Consider the following 19,756-nt stretch of genomic DNA (forward strand, 5'->3'; position numbering starts at 1 on the left):
TTAGTTCCTGATTCCTTGTCTTCCTCTACTCCTTTCCCCGTCGTCCAACCTTCCTCCTCATTTTCTTTTCATATTCTTCTATTTCTATTTTTGTTTTGTTCTGAAATATTTGAATAAAAATTAAATCACGATTCTAAAAACATTTTTACGATGTATAAAATAGATATGTAAAGAAATTTACCTCACAGAATCCCAAACACCCCTTTTAATTTCATGCTTAGGGTCAAATGGCATAGAGGATAGAAATTACCTCCCAATGCCATAAACAAATCTGACATTTTGATATTGCATTCGTCTTCCAAGTTCCAATCCCTCGCCAACATCCTAAACTTCCTCCGGACTTTTTTGAATTCACGATAAATAAATACATTTATGTAAATCAAGATAATTTTTTTTATATATTTATCTCGTATTCTATAATAAGCCCTCTATCTACCACACAATCTGTGTATTTCATCTCTTTTAATACAACCCATATTTATATCCGAAGGTTCCTATTCCTAGCAGGTTCTTTTTTTTCAGCTGGTCTAATCCATGCTTATTCTGGTTCCATCTGAAGATTTGTTAAGCTGGTCTCATTGTCAAAACCTCCTCTTTTCTTAAAATTATAGCCGGCTTTGAGCTTTGATCTTTCGTTCAGAAAATCACGTTTGAAAGAGATGATTAGGATGAAATATTATGCCATAATCATCTTGGACGTCCTTGAAGGGATTCGCAATATCCTTATTCCACCAAAAGAATATAGAAAAATTAATCTACAGACTGTTCACAAATTATGTTGTTGTTAAAATTTAACATTTATATGGCACAAATTTATCAGTCAAGCTCTGACTATTTAAGGCTATTTACCATCCAAACATCACAAATTTACAAGCGAGACTGCACCTGCTCTGTACCTACTTAATATCCAAAAATTCAAACATTTTGAAATTTCTTGAGATTAAAATGAAATTAAATTTTGTGACTAAAAGACATTTGTGCCCTTACTTTATTTTGTTGAAGAAAGATCAGCCATCACAATTTACCAAAAAATATAAGGAGATTTGCAACAAATAATAGACGATTTACAAGAAATATAAGGAAATTAATAACACACACAAGGGAGTTACCAAAAAAAAAGAAGATGATTTATGAGAAACATAAAAACGAAAAATTAAGTGATTTAAAAAAAACAAATTATTATTTGTAAAACAAGGGCACAACTGTCTTTCAGAGTTTAATTTTATTTTGGCGAAGAGGATTGCAATCAGATTTCAGAATATTTTGAAAGATTTTGAATATTTAATAGGTTAGGAGGTGCAGTGAAATTCTCCCAATTTACAAATAAAAGTTATCAACGGTTTTTAAGAATAAAACATTTATAAGCTGAACAAATATTGATAACCAATTTTAATAAGGAAAATGCATTCTAGTCCTTACATAAAATTGGAGGACAAAAATGCCTCTCTTTTTTTTTTTTTTTGGGAATCGCTTTCAGTCTCCTAGATACCTACTGGTGGCTGGCCAAAAAGACACATACTGATAACTGATGGGAGAATCCAGGCGAAACACACGGAAGACTCCAGATCCGAAAGTCATTTTCTTCAGTCAAAGTTGGGTATAATTAGGAAAGGATGATGGAAAATGCACAGAGAAAGTAAAATAAAACTGATACAAGTGACAATTACGAGATAAGTGCGGCGTTTTGCTGGAAAGAAAAGTTTGGGAGGGAAAAAAAAGGAGGGAAAGAAAATAATAAGAAGAGAAAATTGGAAATATATATATATATATATATATTATCGCACTCGCTCACGAGAGAAAATGAAGAGAAAAGAAACAAAATGAGCAAACATTTGAACTAAAGACAAAACAAGAGACCATTACGAAATAAATACGGGATTAAAGGATGCAAATTAAAAACAATAAATTCGCAGAGTTGTTACATGTTGGATGTAATTTGGACTGAAACTTTCAAAAGCAAGTAGAAATATCTTCCAGGGAATACAATTTCAATTTCTTACTTTGCATTCTTCACTCGCCATATAAAAGCACTCTCATAGTGAACTCAGAATCGAATAAAGATAGCAGCTAATCTTGGAAGTAGTAACTGAAGTCCTTGTCCGGCGACACTAAGTTATTATACACGTTCTGAAGTATACCTCCGGCAGCAACATCAACAGAAGTGAGCCTGCAATTCCGGGAACGTTTGGGGTATGACGATTATGTTTCCAGCAAGTCCAAAGTCTTAGCCTCTTGCCTTGGATGATCACGAGTCCAAATGAAGACTGACCTCAAAACTGTCGCATGCTACATTATAAATCCTACGATTTCAAACTCACTTTCCAAGTAGTTAAAAATCACTTTTGAAACCAAACCATAGTTTAACGTAAAAAGTTACCAAACACACCACATTTTTATAAAATCATAGTTTGGCTCCATATCTATAGTTTGACCTAGAGGTGTTCAAGGCCAGCCCGTCCCGATCCTAGTCTTATTGGGACGGGACAGATCCGTCCTGAAATTTTTCAGGATGAGACGGGGTCGTCCCATCCCAGTTCCTTTTTTTTTTAATTTTTTTATCCTATTTATATAATATCATTTTTTTCATATTTTTTTAAGATTTGAGACTATTGTATGGAATTATGGAGATATTTATTTAAAGTTTTTGTATTTGTTAATGATTTGAGATTATTGATGATTAGAATTTTTGGCAAGTTTTTATTGTGTTAAAAGCTTTTGTTTAGAGTTTTTAATGACTATTATATGTAATATTTTGAGCTTTTGTTTAAGAGTGCCCAAACAAATAAAAAAGAAAATAAAAAGATTTTTTTTATAAGGTTTAAGCCCAAAAAAATTAATTAAAAAAATCAGATTTTTTTTATAAAAAATTTAAAAAAATTTTAAAAACTTTTTTTAGAAAAAAAACTTCGGGACATCCCGGTCCCGTCCCAGATCCGTCCCGTCCCGTCCCGACCGGGACACGGTTACTGTTCATCAGGACGGATTGGGACCGGGACATCCGTGAACAGCCCTAGACTGACCCGCCTAAACCATGGTTTCATGCAAAGCAAAAAAATGTTGCTTTTTGAAAATGTGGTCCTGTCTTTACATTGTAATACTACATCTAGTTCTTAATATAAGAACTAATTAACTAATTTGAGTAGAGTAAAAAAATTAGTTAAATTATTTATTTGCAATAAATAAATGTTATCTTCCCTAAAATCCTCTTTCTAATCATGTGTATTAGCTAAAAGTATCATTTGATGAAATATTTAACATGTGTAACTACTACAATGACTACTTAAAAAAAAAGATAAATATGATAAACAAAATGGATTGTGATTTTATACTTAGAACCAAATTGAATATCAAAATAGCTCTTATATTAAATATTGAAGGTAGTATGTTCTTAAAAATACTAGTTGTGAAAAAATGTTATAAGATTTCATGTTTAAAATCTTTAATGCAAAATGATTTTTTTTCTATTGGCCAAAAAAATAATTATTTTTCTGAAAATATATTTAATCTTATATTTTATAAATACATATACACATATTAACTATTTATTAATTACATTTTTTATATATTATTTATTATGTTGGCAAAAAAATATTATTAACAAATTTATTACTTCAAATAAAAATATATTATAAAATTTATCTTTTATGTAATTATCATATTAATTTATGTCTTTTTTATTAATTCGCATATATAAAAAGTGCTTCTGATAACAACTATCTAAACACTCTCACTTTATTATAATCACACTTTTACAAAATCTATTCTTTCAAAATCTATTCTAAAAAATAACTATTTTTCCGGAAACTATTATCCAAACTATGATTTGGTTTTATCTAAATATCCTCAAAGCCACAAAGAGCGAATATCTTGAGATGTGATAAGACGCGTTGAGAAACTTCATTAAGACTTAGTTCTATGAATCAATCCAACCCCTTAGGACCTGTTTGGTTAGTGGAGAGGGTGGGGGAGGGAAGGAAAAATGAACCCCTCCCCTCATTTGGTTAGAATTTTTAGAGGGGGGAACCCAAAATCTCTCCTCCCCTCTACTCTTTTTCCCTCATTTTGGTCTCCTTTAAATTTGGAGTTTTTTGAAAAGGAGGCAAGTTTTGTGACTAATTTGCCCTCATATATTTTATAATATTCCATCTTTGCCAAGACTCAAACTCTACGCTCATTCACCGTCGCGCCCTTCTCACCTTGCTATCAATTCCCTTCCACTTTCCCTCCACGCTAATTCATTGGTCGCAACAGCAGCCAAAAAGCCAATATTATTGGAAAATCTTTAATTTCATAATAACAAAGAAGCCAAGATGTGAAATTTGATCAGATTTTAATATTTATTGGTAGTTTTGTTGCAACCAAGTTTAAATAAAAAAATTTAATAACCTTACTAATACTACCCAAAAAATACTAAATCAAGTCGCTTAGAGCAAATTTGTTAATTTGATTTTCTAAATAATTATTTTATCAATTAGATATAAATATCACTGCACCAATTCCTTTATACACACATAAATACGTTGATATGTGAGTGAATTTTTATGAATTATTCAACTCGAAATAATGTGTAAATTAATTTATTCAAAATAGAGGTAAAAAAAATATAAACTAAAAGGGTATAATAGTAAATTAGTTATTACCTCCCCTCCCTGCTCAAACCAAATAATAGATCGTTAAATATCTCTCCCCTCTTCTCTTTTCAAATCAAATCAAATAAGGTAACGTTAAAACCTTTCCCAACCTCTCCCATCTTATCCTTTCCTCCCTCACCTCAAACCAAACAGACTCTTAAGAACCTTGCCGCACTGAATGTTTATTGTACAGCTTGGGGTAACACCCGAACTCCATCCATTCTGACCTGAATGAACCTCCAGTTGGGTCAAGCTTTAAAGTGTTGGAATATCATAATCACCAGGAAAAAAATGACGCTGCATGAGCAAAGATCAGTCAAAATAAAAAATGCTTGAATATATAATATTACCTCTGGTCATTAATGTCTTTAGTTTAATATAAAAGTTACTTGACTAATTTAATAATTTGAATAGATTAAAAAAAATTAATTAAATTAATTTTTTGTAATAAATAGATATTATCTTTCTTAAAACATCCTTATTAATCACATATATTAGTTAGAATTATTCTTGTCACAAGACTACCTCAAAAAAAATATATAAAAGATAAAATAAATTAGAATCTTATATTTAAAATCAAAATAAAAATCAAATCCATTTGTATATTAATTATGCTTACATTTCTGTAAGCATAGAAATGTAACATTAGAAAACGCTTGCATGGGATTAATAGATCTCCTGGAACCAGTGCCATAAATGTCCAGTTTCGTATTCTCATAATCAGGTAACTCCACATCCAGTAGCAGCAATTCTTGAAGGCGAACAGATCCAGAAAGAAGCACTCCTAAACTTTCAGCATCCGAGAATTCAACGTACATCATATGCAGGGCTTTAAGGGATGGCAGATTAACAGTAGAAAGTTTACTCAACAGCTAGTCTAGTCCTGACAACAATTTATCTGAAAATGACAAGTCTTGATTGGAAAATAACAAGCCTAAATTTGATATTAACAAAATGTTTTTTTTTATACATGACAGAAAATAACATGTGCATTAATTATAAAGACAACAATTAATTTGAAAATAACATGTCTTGATTGCGAAATGCCAAGTTTAAATTTGACATTAACAATATATTTTTTTCTTGATACATAACAAAAAAATAACATGTACATTGATTAAAAATGACAATAATTTTTCTAAGAATGACAAGTCTAAATTTAATATTAACAAAGCGTTTTTTCCTGATACATATATAGCGGAAAATAACATGTGCATTAATTAAAAATGATAACAATTTATTTGGGAATGATAAGTCTTAATTGTGAAATAACAAGTCTTGACTGTAACTAGACTAGCTATGCCTGTCACACACATAAATAGGATTTTCAATATTTATACCTAAATGACTATGGGGAGAGGGCACATCAAAATAAAGTCAAATATAGTCCTTTATAGATAATTAAATAAATTTGACATGTCCAAATCATTTAGGGGGAAAAAACAGCACAAATTCAAAACAAAAACTGTAATCAAGTAATCAAGACTTGTCATTTCCTAATCAAGAATTATCATTCTCAGATAAATTGTTGTCATTTTTAATTAATACACATGTTATTTCCTATTATGTATCAGTAAAAAAAATGCTTTGTTAATATCAAATTTAGACTTGTTATATTCCTAGCATGATTTGTGATTTTCAAATAAATTGTTGTGATGAATTAGAACCCTAGTAAAAGAGTCAACTTATATATATATATATATATATATATATTGTGCATTATGAGGTTAACAAATCATTGGTGATCCAGTAGTCATTTTCTTTTTTGTTAGCCTAAATGTTCAAGGGATAGTGGGATCAAATCCCACTCCACCACTTTCTTTAAATAATTTCTAACATAACCAAAAAAAAGCATGTCACAAAAAAAATTCTACTAGCAGCCACCACACCGGTGGTCGGTGGTAGCCTACTGCCGGCAAGGGGTTGAACCTTTTTTTCAAAAAAAACAAAAGGGATATCCTTTGTCATTTTTTTCTGAATTTTAAAATTTTAATTTGGAAATAACTTTCCTTTTTGTTATTTCTAACACTTAGCTTCTTAAATTGGGATATCCCAATTTCAGTCTTTTTTATTTGTCATTTTCCCTTTTTTTATGCCTGAAATTGACACGGTCTATAAATGTTAGCCTTGTAAGTTAAACAGCGTTAAATTCCAAGAATGTGATCTGATAAGTGAGTAAGATGAGTTGGTATTCTTATAGCTTACGTGGATATGTGAAGAAAAAGGAGAGACAATTTTATTTTCCCTTTTTTTATTTCACTTTTATGACTAGACAATTTTCCCTCCACCTAAGCACATTAACTTTGTTAAAACCATGTGGACAAATTTAACACCATTTAACTTATAGAAATTAGGTTAAATTATACAAAATGCCCTTAACTATGGACCAATTGCATATAACCTTTCTGATATTTGAAAGTTTAAATTCAACCCCTGATCTTTTTTTTTTTTTTAATAATGAACACCTTATCGTTAACTCATCGTTATCTTTTTAATGGAATTTGCCACGTCAAATAAACGCAAAACATCTCACATCCTACGTGACATCTTGCATGGCATCCCATCTAAGTTAATTTTATAAAATACCTGTGAACTTTAAACTGGTTGCACAGAGCCCCTTAACATTTTAATACTAAACTTCCATTACTTTTTTTCCTATTTAATGCTCATCAAAACCAACTCATTACTTTCATTGCACCATTTTTACAATGTTGTAATCTTATTTTACTATCTTAATAAATTTATTAAGATTTTGAAAATCTTTTATTAATTAAAAATTATGTGGTAAAAATAAAATAAAAATGTTATTTAAAACTTTATGTTGACAAAAAATATAAAAATAAAAATTCAATATCTAATTGAAGAAAAAAAAACAAAAAATGCTAATAAATTATAAATATTGGCAAAAGTAATCCTCTAATACAAAATTACTATTTAAATGTTTGCATTGATAATAATATTTGTATATCATCAATGCTAAGTTATTTCAAGAAAAATTAATTAAAATAGTTTTACAATATTTTTTTTAATAGAAAACATTCATTGGTGCTTAATTAGTGGGGACTTCATTCTTCTTTATGGTAAGAATGGACTAGAGTCTTGAGTATTAGGAGGCCAACTGTCCTACAATAAATAATGAAAGAATAGTCATTATTCTATTTAATATAAGCATGTGAATGTAAAGTAAATCAAATTTTCTAATTAAAGAAAATTATAAGTGTCCATTCTGTTTGATTTGATGTAGTGTTTTTCTTTTTCTTCTTCTTATATACTATTTTGTTGGGATTAGGAGGAGCCTTACAACCCTGTGCATTGTGACCCATTTTTTTACAATTGCCATACTTTGTGGTAGCTCTTTTTTTACTTATTTTTTATGGGTCTTATTGCTCATCCGGAGCTTTCCTTTTCTTTTCTTTTTTTGGATCTACCAGGTGGCCTATTATACTTTGGTGGTTTCAAGGGAATCATTGTAGACTTTGGCTAATATTTTTCACTAGGCACTGCACCTATTGCTAAAGCATAAGCTCTCATGAATAAATCTTTGTTATAATATATAGAAACATAATCTTCAAGTACTCCTCTTATTTGATAAATTGCAGCAACAACATGCCCACAAGGAATCCCAGTCAAATCACAAGCTTTACATGTACAAGTCATCATCTTAAGATCTACCACCTCCCTCTTCAATGGACTTTACAATTTAAATTGCCCATCACTTGTCATATAACATATATAATTCTTAGAGTCATCCTTTGCTCTTTCAAGCTTACTAATAATTCTAGGACATATTGCATTTTGAGATCTCCCCATGCCTTCTCTCTTTGCAACTAGCCTCTTCACTAGCATCCTTCCAATTATTTCACACATTGTGATGATTGGCTTGTCCCTTGCAACCAATATAAAAGAGTTGAATGTCTCTACAATATTATTTTGCACAATGTCCCACTTGGCATTTGTTGAGAATGCATGCTTACTCCAAAGCTTAGAATCATACTTATCTAACCTGTTAGCAGCATTGGGTTTAAGCTTTTTTAGTCATTTCATATGATGGTTGAATTCTTGTCTAATTGTTGCCCTATATGCATTCCGAAGGTCATCTTTCAAATTCTTTCCTTTATATCTAAGCTTGAAATTAGCACCCAAATGCCTAACACAGAACCTATGTTCACATTTCATTGCCTTGAGCACTTCTTGCAACCCTTGCAATTTAATTAAATATATTTATAAAAATTGAATAATGAATTATTACTAGTGAAAAATAAAAATACAATAAATATATTATAAGCATAATACTTTTTGCATATTTGACCTCACGATCCATCTTTTATCTTTACATGAGCTAATGTCCTCAAATGGCAAATTCAAGAACCAATTCCAACTACCCTTGCACTCAGATTCTACAATGGCATATGCTATAGGATACATATTCTCATTTGCATCTTTTCCAACTGCAAATAGAAGGCGGCCTTCAAAGCTACCTTTCAAGAAACAACCATCTATGCATATAATTGACCTACATGCAGTTACAAACCCTTGTTTACATGCACTGAGACACATATATAGTCGCTTAAATTGTGACCCTTGTGCCTTAACTATCACTATACTTTCAGGGTTAAATTTCATTATTGCTCCACAATATGCATACACTTTGGCAAGTTGCTTTGCATCACGACCTTCTAACACTTTTAATGCCATTCATTTTGCTTGATATGCGGAAAATTTTGAAATTTCAACATTATAATCCCTTCACCCTTGATTTGCGAATGTTGTTACACTCTAGTCTAGTTAGTCTCTAATATGTTCAATGTATCTATTTGACAATCAACCTGCAGTCACCCATTTGTTTTCTCTTTCCCATCAGCATGAGTCCTTGATGCATGTATAACCTATCCATAATTGCACTTGCACTTCACCCTGATTCGTGATGCTTCATTTTTTATATACTTGAACTCAATGCCATTCTCAAATGGCATATTGCTTTAATGCTTACCTATAAACTTTGAAGTTACCAACTTGAAGATTGATAGGTCTTTTAAAATCTATCTTTTCATTAAACTCATTAAATGATTATCTTTCTATTTGCTGACCTTCATTATCTAATCTAGTTGGACTTTCCAACTTTTCACTATCATCATAATCAAATTGCACTTGTCCATCCCAATAAGATTCACTTTGTGCCTCTTCATTCCTTGCACCTCTACTCTTGGATCCTTCAAGTGGGTTATGATGCAACCATTGATTAACTTCTACTATTGTCCCTTCATCAACATTTTTAAAAAATAAATATAGCTGCCCAATATCACTATCAAAAAATTCGCACCTGTTCAAATCAATTTGGGTGTTCAGTTTCTGCTACTGTGAGAATCTAGAAAAATTGGGATATTATCTCTATGTCCATAGAATTATAAAAGCCAAAAGAAAAAAAATCATAGCCTAACAAATATGATCGATGTTCACCTTTTCTTTTTGCTAATTGCGAGCTAGATGTCCACTCCCAGCTTTCCAGCTTTGACCATGAAATATTGAACAAGGCTGAAAGTTTCATTTTAGCGGTGTGAGACTTTCATAAGAATTGAAAGGTAAAAGTTGCGTTTCATCGAAGATGTTTAATTACTAAGAGGGATTTTTTAAATATAAAATGACATTTTAATCCTTGTATAAAAATAATATAATTATTATGAAATGATTATATTAGATGGGATGTCATGTAAGATGCCACGTAAGATGCGAGGTGTCTTGTGTTGATCTGACTTGACAAATTTCATTAAAAAAAGTAACGTTGAGTTAACGGCAAGTTGTTCGTAATAAAAAAATGAAAGATCAGATGGGTTGAATTTAAACTTTCAAATATAAGGGAACTGGCCCATAGTTCAGGGGGTTTTGTATAATTTAACCTAGAAATTAATGTTTATGGAGGGAGTAAATTTTAATAACAAAGAATACTAGTTTGAAATGCTGACTTAAATAGGTCTTTTACCATAAAAATAAGATAAGACGAAAATATCATTCCTGATGGTGCATACCGCATCATTGGTTGGCCAAAATGCATCATTGTTTTGTAATTTTTTCATACTTGTGGTCATTAGTAAGAGTGTACTCTTTTCCATCCACACTCATCGAAGTTTTTTTTTTTAAAAAAAAAAAGAGGGCTAAATTATTAACTTTATTTAAGAATTAAATAAGTTTTCATTGACTCATATTTAAATAAAAATTGAAATAAAAATGATATTGAAAAAATTTTAATTAATATTCTATCAAGTATTTTATAATAAAAACAGGACATCTGTTGAGATTATGGACAATATTACATGAAGCTCCTTATGTCTTTATGTTAAATTCTCCAATCACAAATAAATATGTTTTTTATTTTTAAAATATTATCATTTAATTATAAACACACATGAAAAAATATAGAACATATGACTATGTGTGATTGGAAACTTGACATTAGAATATAAGAAAATTTTCCTAAGTATTACCTCCAATTCTAAATATAAGATGTATAAGGAAAGAAAGGATAATTATTGGTTAAAAATTGGTAGTAATTGAAAATTAGCAAAGGAACATATTTTTTGCAATATTGAAGCAAAAAAGAAAAAACTCAATCTCTACCCAAAAACAGGAAGGAATTGTAACGAGGTCTTGAAAAAAGAACATAACTGAGTCTAAGGGAGTGTTTGGATAAAAACAAAACCATGGTTTCAGAAGTGCTTTTACGGATTACGAAGTAAATATGTGGAGGAGGTTACTTCGTTTTGCGGAAAAGTGTTTCTGAAACCACGGTTTCAGAGCATCCAAACAGGCCATAAATGATAGGTTAGAAATTATTATTACCTACTCTAAAATTTGCGAATTTGTCATGATGGGATTTTATTGCAATTCTTTTTTTCTTTTTTGGTGAATGATTTTATTGCAATTCTCTGAACAATAATATCATATAATCTAAACAGAATTTGCAGACTATATAATTAAAACCAAATCAATTTATAAATTATTAAATTTGACATGAAAAAATTTATATAGTGGTGGGACTGGGATGGGACACACACATATATACATCCTGTCTTGAAAATAGAATCAGGATGGAGCGCTAGGATATGACACACCTAATATTCAGTCTACTAGGTACATATTGCCCGGGCAATTGAGTTGAAAGTTTTGCCGTGACACATGAAACCTTCAATCTCCAAGTTACTTTCGTCTTGTTGATTTAGTACCTGTTTGGATTTATTTATTATGTATTTATAAGTATATTTTATGCAAGTCTTAAACAAAACTCCTCTTCCATACGCATCATTTGGCAGTTTGCCTGCGCAGGAAGATGCACTCTCTGGAGTGGGTGGAAACACCACCATCTTTATCCGATTGCCTCTCGTGATGCGGCTGGCTCTTTGGTTTCTACACGCAACCTGTTCGCCCAGGATGGAAGGCACGATGGAGAGGGCATTGGTTAATTTGCTGGGACTAGCCTGGTCTTTTGTTGGGACTCATAAGTCCTGTTAGTTTCTCTATTTATTTTGATGTGTTCTGTTCTTCGGCTGTTCTGCTAAATTTTGTACAATGCTTGCTTATCTAAGAATGAATTATTCAGGCCAAAAAGACCATCATGAATTAAGCCTAGAAATAAAGGAACCAAAAACAATAAATTCGAAGAAGAGTCACAGCTGGTCCCTCATAGAATCATCTGAAACTTTTAACATGCAGGAACATCTTCCCAGAGAATACATTTTCTTCCTTTCAGATTTCAACTAAGCATTGCTCCCAACGCCTGCTTAATTACATTTTCAAAAAGCTCCTTCAGCCCAAGATAAGCAGCTAAATAAGCCTTTTATACATGTAATAGTGAAAACAGCATCTAATAAGATCCCAGCTAAAATTCGAAGTAGTAACTGAAATCCTTTTCTTCAACTAATTTATTATACACCTTCTGATATATGGTTTTGGCAGGAACATCTACAAAAAGCTTACAACTCCGGGAACGTTTGGGGTATGACGATAATATCCCCAGCAATTCCTGTCTCCCAGCCTCTGGGCTTGGATAATCATAATCTTCAGTCGTAATGATCACAGGCCTCAATACTATTGCATGCTTCAATATAAATCCTACAATTTGAAACTCACTTTTCAAGAATTCAAAGCCCTTAAGAGCGAAAGTCTTCAGGTGAGATGACACGCATGGAGGAACTTCATCAGGACTTGGTTCCATTGACCAATCCACCCCCATAAAATCTTGCTGGCCACACAAGTGTTTTGCAAGTTAGAAGACCAAATAGGGGAAAGTAAAAAACAGATTCTATTTGATTTTTCAAACCTCACGAATTATGAAAGTTTCAAGCTTGGGGAAACTTGGGAGACAGCTGACCATATTGACCCACCCATTCAGAGTAAATAAATCAACTTCCAGATGGGTCAAATTGTAAAATGTTGGAATATCATGATCATCAGGAGAAAAATCATGCTGCGTGAGCAAAGACCGGACCAAATTAATTAAAAAAAAAAGGATATATAATATGATATTAGACAATGAATGAAAAAACTACTCATGATAAGTCACTGATTACCTCCTTTAAGCTTAGAAATGTAACATTGAAGAACACATCTATTTGGAATAGACCTTCTGGAACATCTGCAATAACCAAGTGATGAAGCCTTCCAATGTCCAGCTTCGTATCCTCATAATCAGGTAAATCCACATCCAGTAGCAGTAATTCTTGAAGACGAACACATTCAGAAAGAAGCATTTCTAAACTTTCAGCATCCGAGAACTCAACGGACAACATATGCAAGGCCTTTAAGAGATGGCAGATTAACAGTAGAAAGTTTACTCAACTTCACCCTAAGCAACTTTAAAATCCTAATGGTGCTGCATTTGAAAATGGTAGAGGGCAACGGCTTAACTACAGAACCAAATTCACTGTTAAACCATAAATTCAGATACTCAAGTTTGCTCTTGAGCACAGCGTTAACCCAAATGTCAACCTTATGAGGGGGCAGATCATGAGAGTCACACAGAAGAGAGAACATTTTGACAGATTTCAGATCCACCAAGATGAGGGTAGCGTCTATAAATTGAAGAAAGGATTCATAACTACATGAGAGTGCATCGTGAAACTCAAGCTTGGGAATGGAGTACCAAAGAGATCTCCATCTCTTTGACAAGAGGGATGTCGCAACGACATCGTTGGTTTGAAGAGATTTAGAAGACAAAATATGGAGAAGCAACGAGTCCGGCAGGTTGCTAGTCCTGTCGCTCATTGTGTTTTCGACTTCTCTTCGGTTTTCCGATGAAGGTTTTGACGGGCAAGGCACGAAGGTTGAGGAGAACGGAATTAGTTGAAGATCACAATGCCCACCCCCCTCCAACGATCCCAGTTACCATAAGTGTAGACTCTTGATGATCTCATCAATAAATGCTTGAGCAGAGAAATAATTTTTTGAGTCATGTGCCATCTGAACGCGGCACAATTTCAGAAAGAAAATGCAGACGACGAAGGGACATTTTTTATTTTTTATTTTTTACTTTTGACCTGAAGGATATTTTTTTATCATAGGCGCTTGGAAAGTTGGAAGTTGGAAATTGAAATTAAATAAGAGGGCAGTCACTTTCCTATAGAGTCGGGAATCAGGACCGGCCCGGCTCTCCAGGACCGGCCTTTTAAGGCTGGCGGGCTTAAAAGGGCCGGCCTTCCAGTGCTGAAATTTTAAAAATACTCCAATTTGCTAGGTCCGGCCCTTAAACTACAGGGCCAGGGCCGACCCGCGGGCTTTTGATCCGTTTAAGAAAAAATATTATTTTTTATATTTATCATATTTTTTTATAAAAATATAAAAATAAACCAATAAAATTATTAATAAAAGACATAAATATGAATAAAATTAAGTCACAAATATAAAATATTATCATATATAAATATTCATCAACATCTAAGAACATCTAAAACATTCATTAACAAGATAACAACATCTAAAAGTTTTATCTATAATGTAATTGTGCAATAAATAAACACTATCATTAATCTTTTGAAACTTCATCATCACTATAATTAATTATTTTTCTTCCTAAGTATGCTTTTCTTTCATAACAAAAATATCAAGTTTTTCTTTTTTATAAGAATTTTATTTTTAAACTTTGCAATCTAACTATTATTTTACTTTAATGAGAGAAACATTGTTGTTGAAACTCATGAATTTCTAATTCAAATTATAGAATCACAAGTTATATAAGTTTAAAAATATTCTATTATCAAATATATATATAGTTTAAAAATATCAACGCATATAATATAAATCAAATCATTATTAAAGTCCAAATTAACCCACTTTTTAAAAATTTAATTAGATAAATTATTGTCTAAAACTAAATTTAATTTTAAAATGATAATAATAACTAAATATTTGAAATATTATTAACAATGTAAAAAATTAATAACATTAATATTATATAAAAAATTTAAAAAATAAAAAAAATTATAAAAGGGCTTAAAAGGGCCGGCCCGCGACCCTCCAGGGCCGGCCCTTTTAAGCCATCGGCCCTCCAGGGCTTATTTCTCATTTTAAAAGAAAAATATCAAGCCCGGCCCTCATAATTTCAGGGCCTAAAAGGGCCGGCCCGACGGGCTCGGCCCGTTTTCCCGACTCTACTTTCCTATCCTCTAATTGTTTTTTTTCCTTTTTTTAACTTCACTTATTTTAAAATATAAATCCAGCTTGATATTATATCAAATAAGAGCTAGTGTAACAATAAATTTAATTTTAAATATAAGATCTTAATTTATTTTATCTTTTATATTTATCTATTTTTTTAAAAAGAGTAATTTTAATAGTTGTACACATTAAATATTTCATGAAATGAAATTTAACTAATAAAGACGTTTTTGAAAGAATAATATTTATTTATTACGAATAATTAATTTTTTTAATTTTTTTAATCTATTTAAATTAGTCAACTAATTTTTATATAAAGAATTGAGAGTAGTAATATGCAAAGTATTTAATAATTTTTCTTATTTGCATCTTTTGCACAATTTTTGCCAACAATTTTATAATTAATGTAATATTAAGTTTGACAGAGTAGACAGATTAATTATTATTTTTTATCGTAGCTAAATCAAACTTATTACTCCTATAAGACCTGATTATTGAATTAGTTTTCATCCTAAATATGAGATCTATTTTTCATATTTATCAATTTTTTTTAAATTATCCTTATGGATACTTCCTCAATTATAATCAAGTAAAAGAAGAAGAGGGGTATTAAGAAAGATAATTATAATACTTTAAAAATATATATCATATTTTTTATAATTAACTAATTTATCTAATTTTTTTAATCTAATCAAATTAATTAAATGAGTTTTATATTAATAACAGAAAGAGTAGCATGGATAAGAGAAATAAATTATAAAGAGTGTCTTGGCGCTTGCTGACAAAAACTGAGTGATTGGACTTCGTATGAACGAAAGGCAGCCACGGCTTCAAAAAGTTGCCATATGTTTTTTGGAAATGAGTTTGGGCGCTCTAATTGCATCATATTTAAACGGTTAAGATTTGACCTAGACAGATTTAACTTCTAATTTTTTTAATACTTATTTTTATTTAAAAATAATTAATAAAAAAATATTAAATCTGAATCACTTATATTTATTTTGGACGATTTATATTACTCATTATTTGAAAAGCACTGTAACCAGGTCCATGCTTTTTGCTACTAAAAAAAATGTCTTCTAATCTATCATATAAGTCATTTTAACCAATTTATCAATAACAAAAGAATGATGGTGAACTCATTAAATTTGTTTCAAATTGAAATTTTTTTCAACTTCACCCATATTAAATGAGATTGTGTAGGAGAGGAAAAAACACAAAAAATTATATTTAAATATTAATTATAAAGACAAAATTAACAAATAAACTTACATTTCATATTACTTATATTTTAAATTAAGTGAGCTACTTATGTTATAAACAGGAGGGAGTAAGTAAATACCCGCGTTAGAATCAATCACTGAGAATTTAAAACTCATGACTTAAATTAATATTGGCACTGGTGAACGTGCTCAAAACGCTTTCAGGGGTGTTTGGATACCCCAATAATCACTTTTCAGAAGTAATATTCTGCAAATCGAAATAAACTCCTCCACATATTTACTTCTTATACCGTAAAAACACTTCTGAAACTATAATTTTGATCTTATCTAAACACCCCATTCGTCTGCCAAGTACTCATTTCTCCATCGTCTTTTTTTGTGGGCAACAATGAACAGAATTGGTTACAGATAATAGCCCTCTGATGTTATTTATAAAGTAAAAAAAAATATTTTTTATCCTATTTATAAGATATTAAAAAAAATTATATTTGAATGTATAATTTTACTTTTTATTTCTGTATTAACTTTGTTTACATGAGATATAATATATATTAAATAGAGATAAAATTAGAAAATTATTAAATTTTAAATGAAAGTTAATAAAATTTAATATTTTTCTACGTCTATATGAAATATGATAGAAGTGAATTAAAGGTTTTTTTTAATATCTCTATTCAAGAGAGAGAAAGTAAAGACAGAGAATAAAAAATTATAAAAAAAGAGAGAATATGTCACGGAGAGATGATGATATGAGAAATGAGATAATAAATACTCATCTGATCCTATTTATAGTGCATAGATAGAAGAGTCTTTTGGTCTTATTTATGAGGTATTGAAAGAAAATTTTTGCACGGATGTTTTATTTTATCTTTTATTCATTATTGTGTTGACTTTATTTATATAAAATATAATATGTATTAAATATGGATAAAATTAAAATTTTATTGAATTTTAAATAAAAGTTGATAAATTTTTTAATTTTTTTTGTTTGTGTGAAATATATTAAAAATAACTTACAAATAGAATTGAAAGAATATATTAAGCATCAAATAAATAATTAATAGGACGAAATGGAAAAATTATTATAAAAATTCAAGACAACTTATAAATTGATTATGTTCTTTAAAAAAAAAAAGAAATGATAATTGTCAGAGCCTAGAAAATAGGTCGAGCCTGTCAGGTGAATCCATTTAAGCTTGAAAATTGTAAGACCGCGCTTAAAATTTTTTCCTTCAGATGAGAAATGGGCTTAAAAGGGCCAGTCCTATAGGAGCGATGACTTAAACAAGTTGGCCCTACAGGACCGAAAGTTTAAATATGCCGGCCATGCAAGGCGGAGAATTGGCCCATTTTGGACCCTTTTATAATTTTTTTTAAATTTTTTTGTGTAATTCTAATATTATTAAAATTTTTTTACATTGTTAATAATATTGTGAATATTTTATTGTTATTATTTTCAAATTAAATTTTCCATAATGATTTGATTTATTTAGTTTTAGATAATAATTTATCCAGTTAAATTTTAAAAAATAGGTTAATTTAGACTCTAATAATGAGTTGATTTATATTATATGTGTTGGTATTTTTAAATTATATATATTTGATAAGAGAGTATTTTTATAGTTGTGACAGCTATTCTTTCGAAACCCATTTAAATTAAATCCAACAAATTATTCAAAAGATTAACCTTGATAGAAAAGAAGAAATCTTAAAATTTTAAAATCGCTATCATGACTAAAAGAAATAAACTTATATTAGAAGAAACATCAATCATTAACTTGAACCTTGAACTTTTAAAGTCCAGAAATATCATTCAACCATTAGCCCAAACCACACTTATACCTTCAAATATATGAACTGATAAATCATTTTAATATAGGTCACAGAGCCCATTAGTCAAAAGTCAACACTACCAAAAAAAAATGTAATTTTCAAAGTTTTAAATATCTTTTGCCTTCCAATGACCCTATATCAAATAGTAATAATTAAAAGTATTAGTTTACAGTATTAAAATATATGGGCCCTATGTAGCAATATGTAACAAATCAACACATAGAACAAAAACAGGAATGCTATATAAGCTACAACAGCATACTATGCCTCCAGAGCCTTCCTTGATGGGTCAGCACCTAAACTATCACTTGAAGATAGTAAAACCATGGGTGAGACAAACGTTTTAGTAACCGACTTTCTAACTCATTACACATACGAACACGTGCTCGTGAGGTGTCAAGTGAGACAATTATTAATTCTTGAGAAATATGAATATATATCCACAAAAATATATTTTCAATCATCCAAATCCTCACTATGGGGCTAGCACATAAGCCACATAAATCCATCCCTCACTATGGGGATCAATCATACCTATAGACCTATCTCTCATTCTGGGGGACGAATAAGAAGCTACAAAGACCTATCTCTCATTATGAGAGACGAAAAAAGAAGCCAACTAATGTGCACCAATGGTGGCATAGGATAGGGCTCAATCCAAAATCCAAATAACAACCAATCATTCACATTATAGCAAAAAAAGGTCTCAATCATTTCTCAATATAATCCATAAGATATAGATCATATATCTTTTTTAAACTTCTCCATCACAATTCTAAAAATCTCACAAGATAATTTTCATAGCTCAAAAGTTATAATATATCTACTTGAGTTCCAAATAACAATATTATTCTAAAATAGCAAAATACTCACAAACAACATATTAGCACATATAATAAGCAGAAAGTGGTTACTTTTTGCCAAAGCAATAAAAAAGATTACCACAAGATCAATCATTTGCTTAATCAATAATTAATTTACACAATTAATAACAACATATTAATATAAGCTAATTAATTAAGCATATATATATTAGTTAGATTTCTAATTTAATTTAATTTTTATTCTAAATTCCCACAACTCTCATAACCTAAAATTAAGTATTTTAGAAATAATTTATAAATTTTTCTAACAGGCTAAAATATTCATTTACATCCTTTGGATTATTTACTTTAATAAAAAGGATTTTTTTTCAAAATTTCCAAATATGGAATTATTATATTTTAAATGCTAAAAATCTCATTTAAAGTTAAATCTTAAAATCAAACCATGAAAAGTTTAATAATATTTCAAATATTTAAATAAATAATCTAATCAAAACTTTAATGGTATAACTATTATATATATATATTTCATAAATAATAAATTTTTTAGCTAAAATATTTATTTTAAAACCTCCAGTCACTCAATAAATAAAACTAAACC

General features: G+C 30.1%; 1 protein-coding gene across 1 annotated transcript; it reads right to left on the bottom strand.

Annotated features, from left to right (window-relative positions):
- Nucleotides 1–12,501: 12,501 nt before the first annotated feature.
- Nucleotides 12,502–13,886, bottom strand: LOC114748325 (putative FBD-associated F-box protein At3g50710). The gene is made up of 4 exons (XM_028936688.1): nucleotides 13,533–13,886; nucleotides 13,193–13,420; nucleotides 12,943–13,089; nucleotides 12,502–12,864 (listed from the first exon to the last, which is right to left on the bottom strand). The coding sequence occupies exons 1-4, from the start codon at nucleotides 13,884–13,886 to the stop codon at nucleotides 12,502–12,504; spliced, it is 1,092 nt and encodes a 363-aa protein (XP_028792521.1).
- Between the last annotated feature and the right edge of the window lie 5,870 nt (nucleotides 13,887–19,756).

The sequence above is a fragment of the Neltuma alba genome, unplaced genomic scaffold (genome assembly GCF_004799145.2).
Source record: "Neltuma alba isolate B1F8T4 unplaced genomic scaffold, ASM479914v2 tig00000917_pilon, whole genome shotgun sequence".
Taxonomy (NCBI): Eukaryota; Viridiplantae; Streptophyta; class Magnoliopsida; order Fabales; family Fabaceae; genus Neltuma; species Neltuma alba.

Coding starts and splice junctions, on each gene's coding strand:
- LOC114748325 (XM_028936688.1), bottom strand. CDS start 13,886: ATGAGCGACAGGACTAGCAACCTGCCGGACTCGTTGCTTCTCCATATT. Junction 13,421..13,532: donor TTAACAGTGAATTTGGTTCT/GTAGTTAAGCCG, acceptor CATCTCTTAAAG/GCCTTGCATATGTTGTCCGT. Junction 12,865..12,942: donor AAACTTTCATAATTCGTGAG/GTTTGAAAAATC, acceptor TTGTGTGGCCAG/CAAGATTTTATGGGGGTGGA.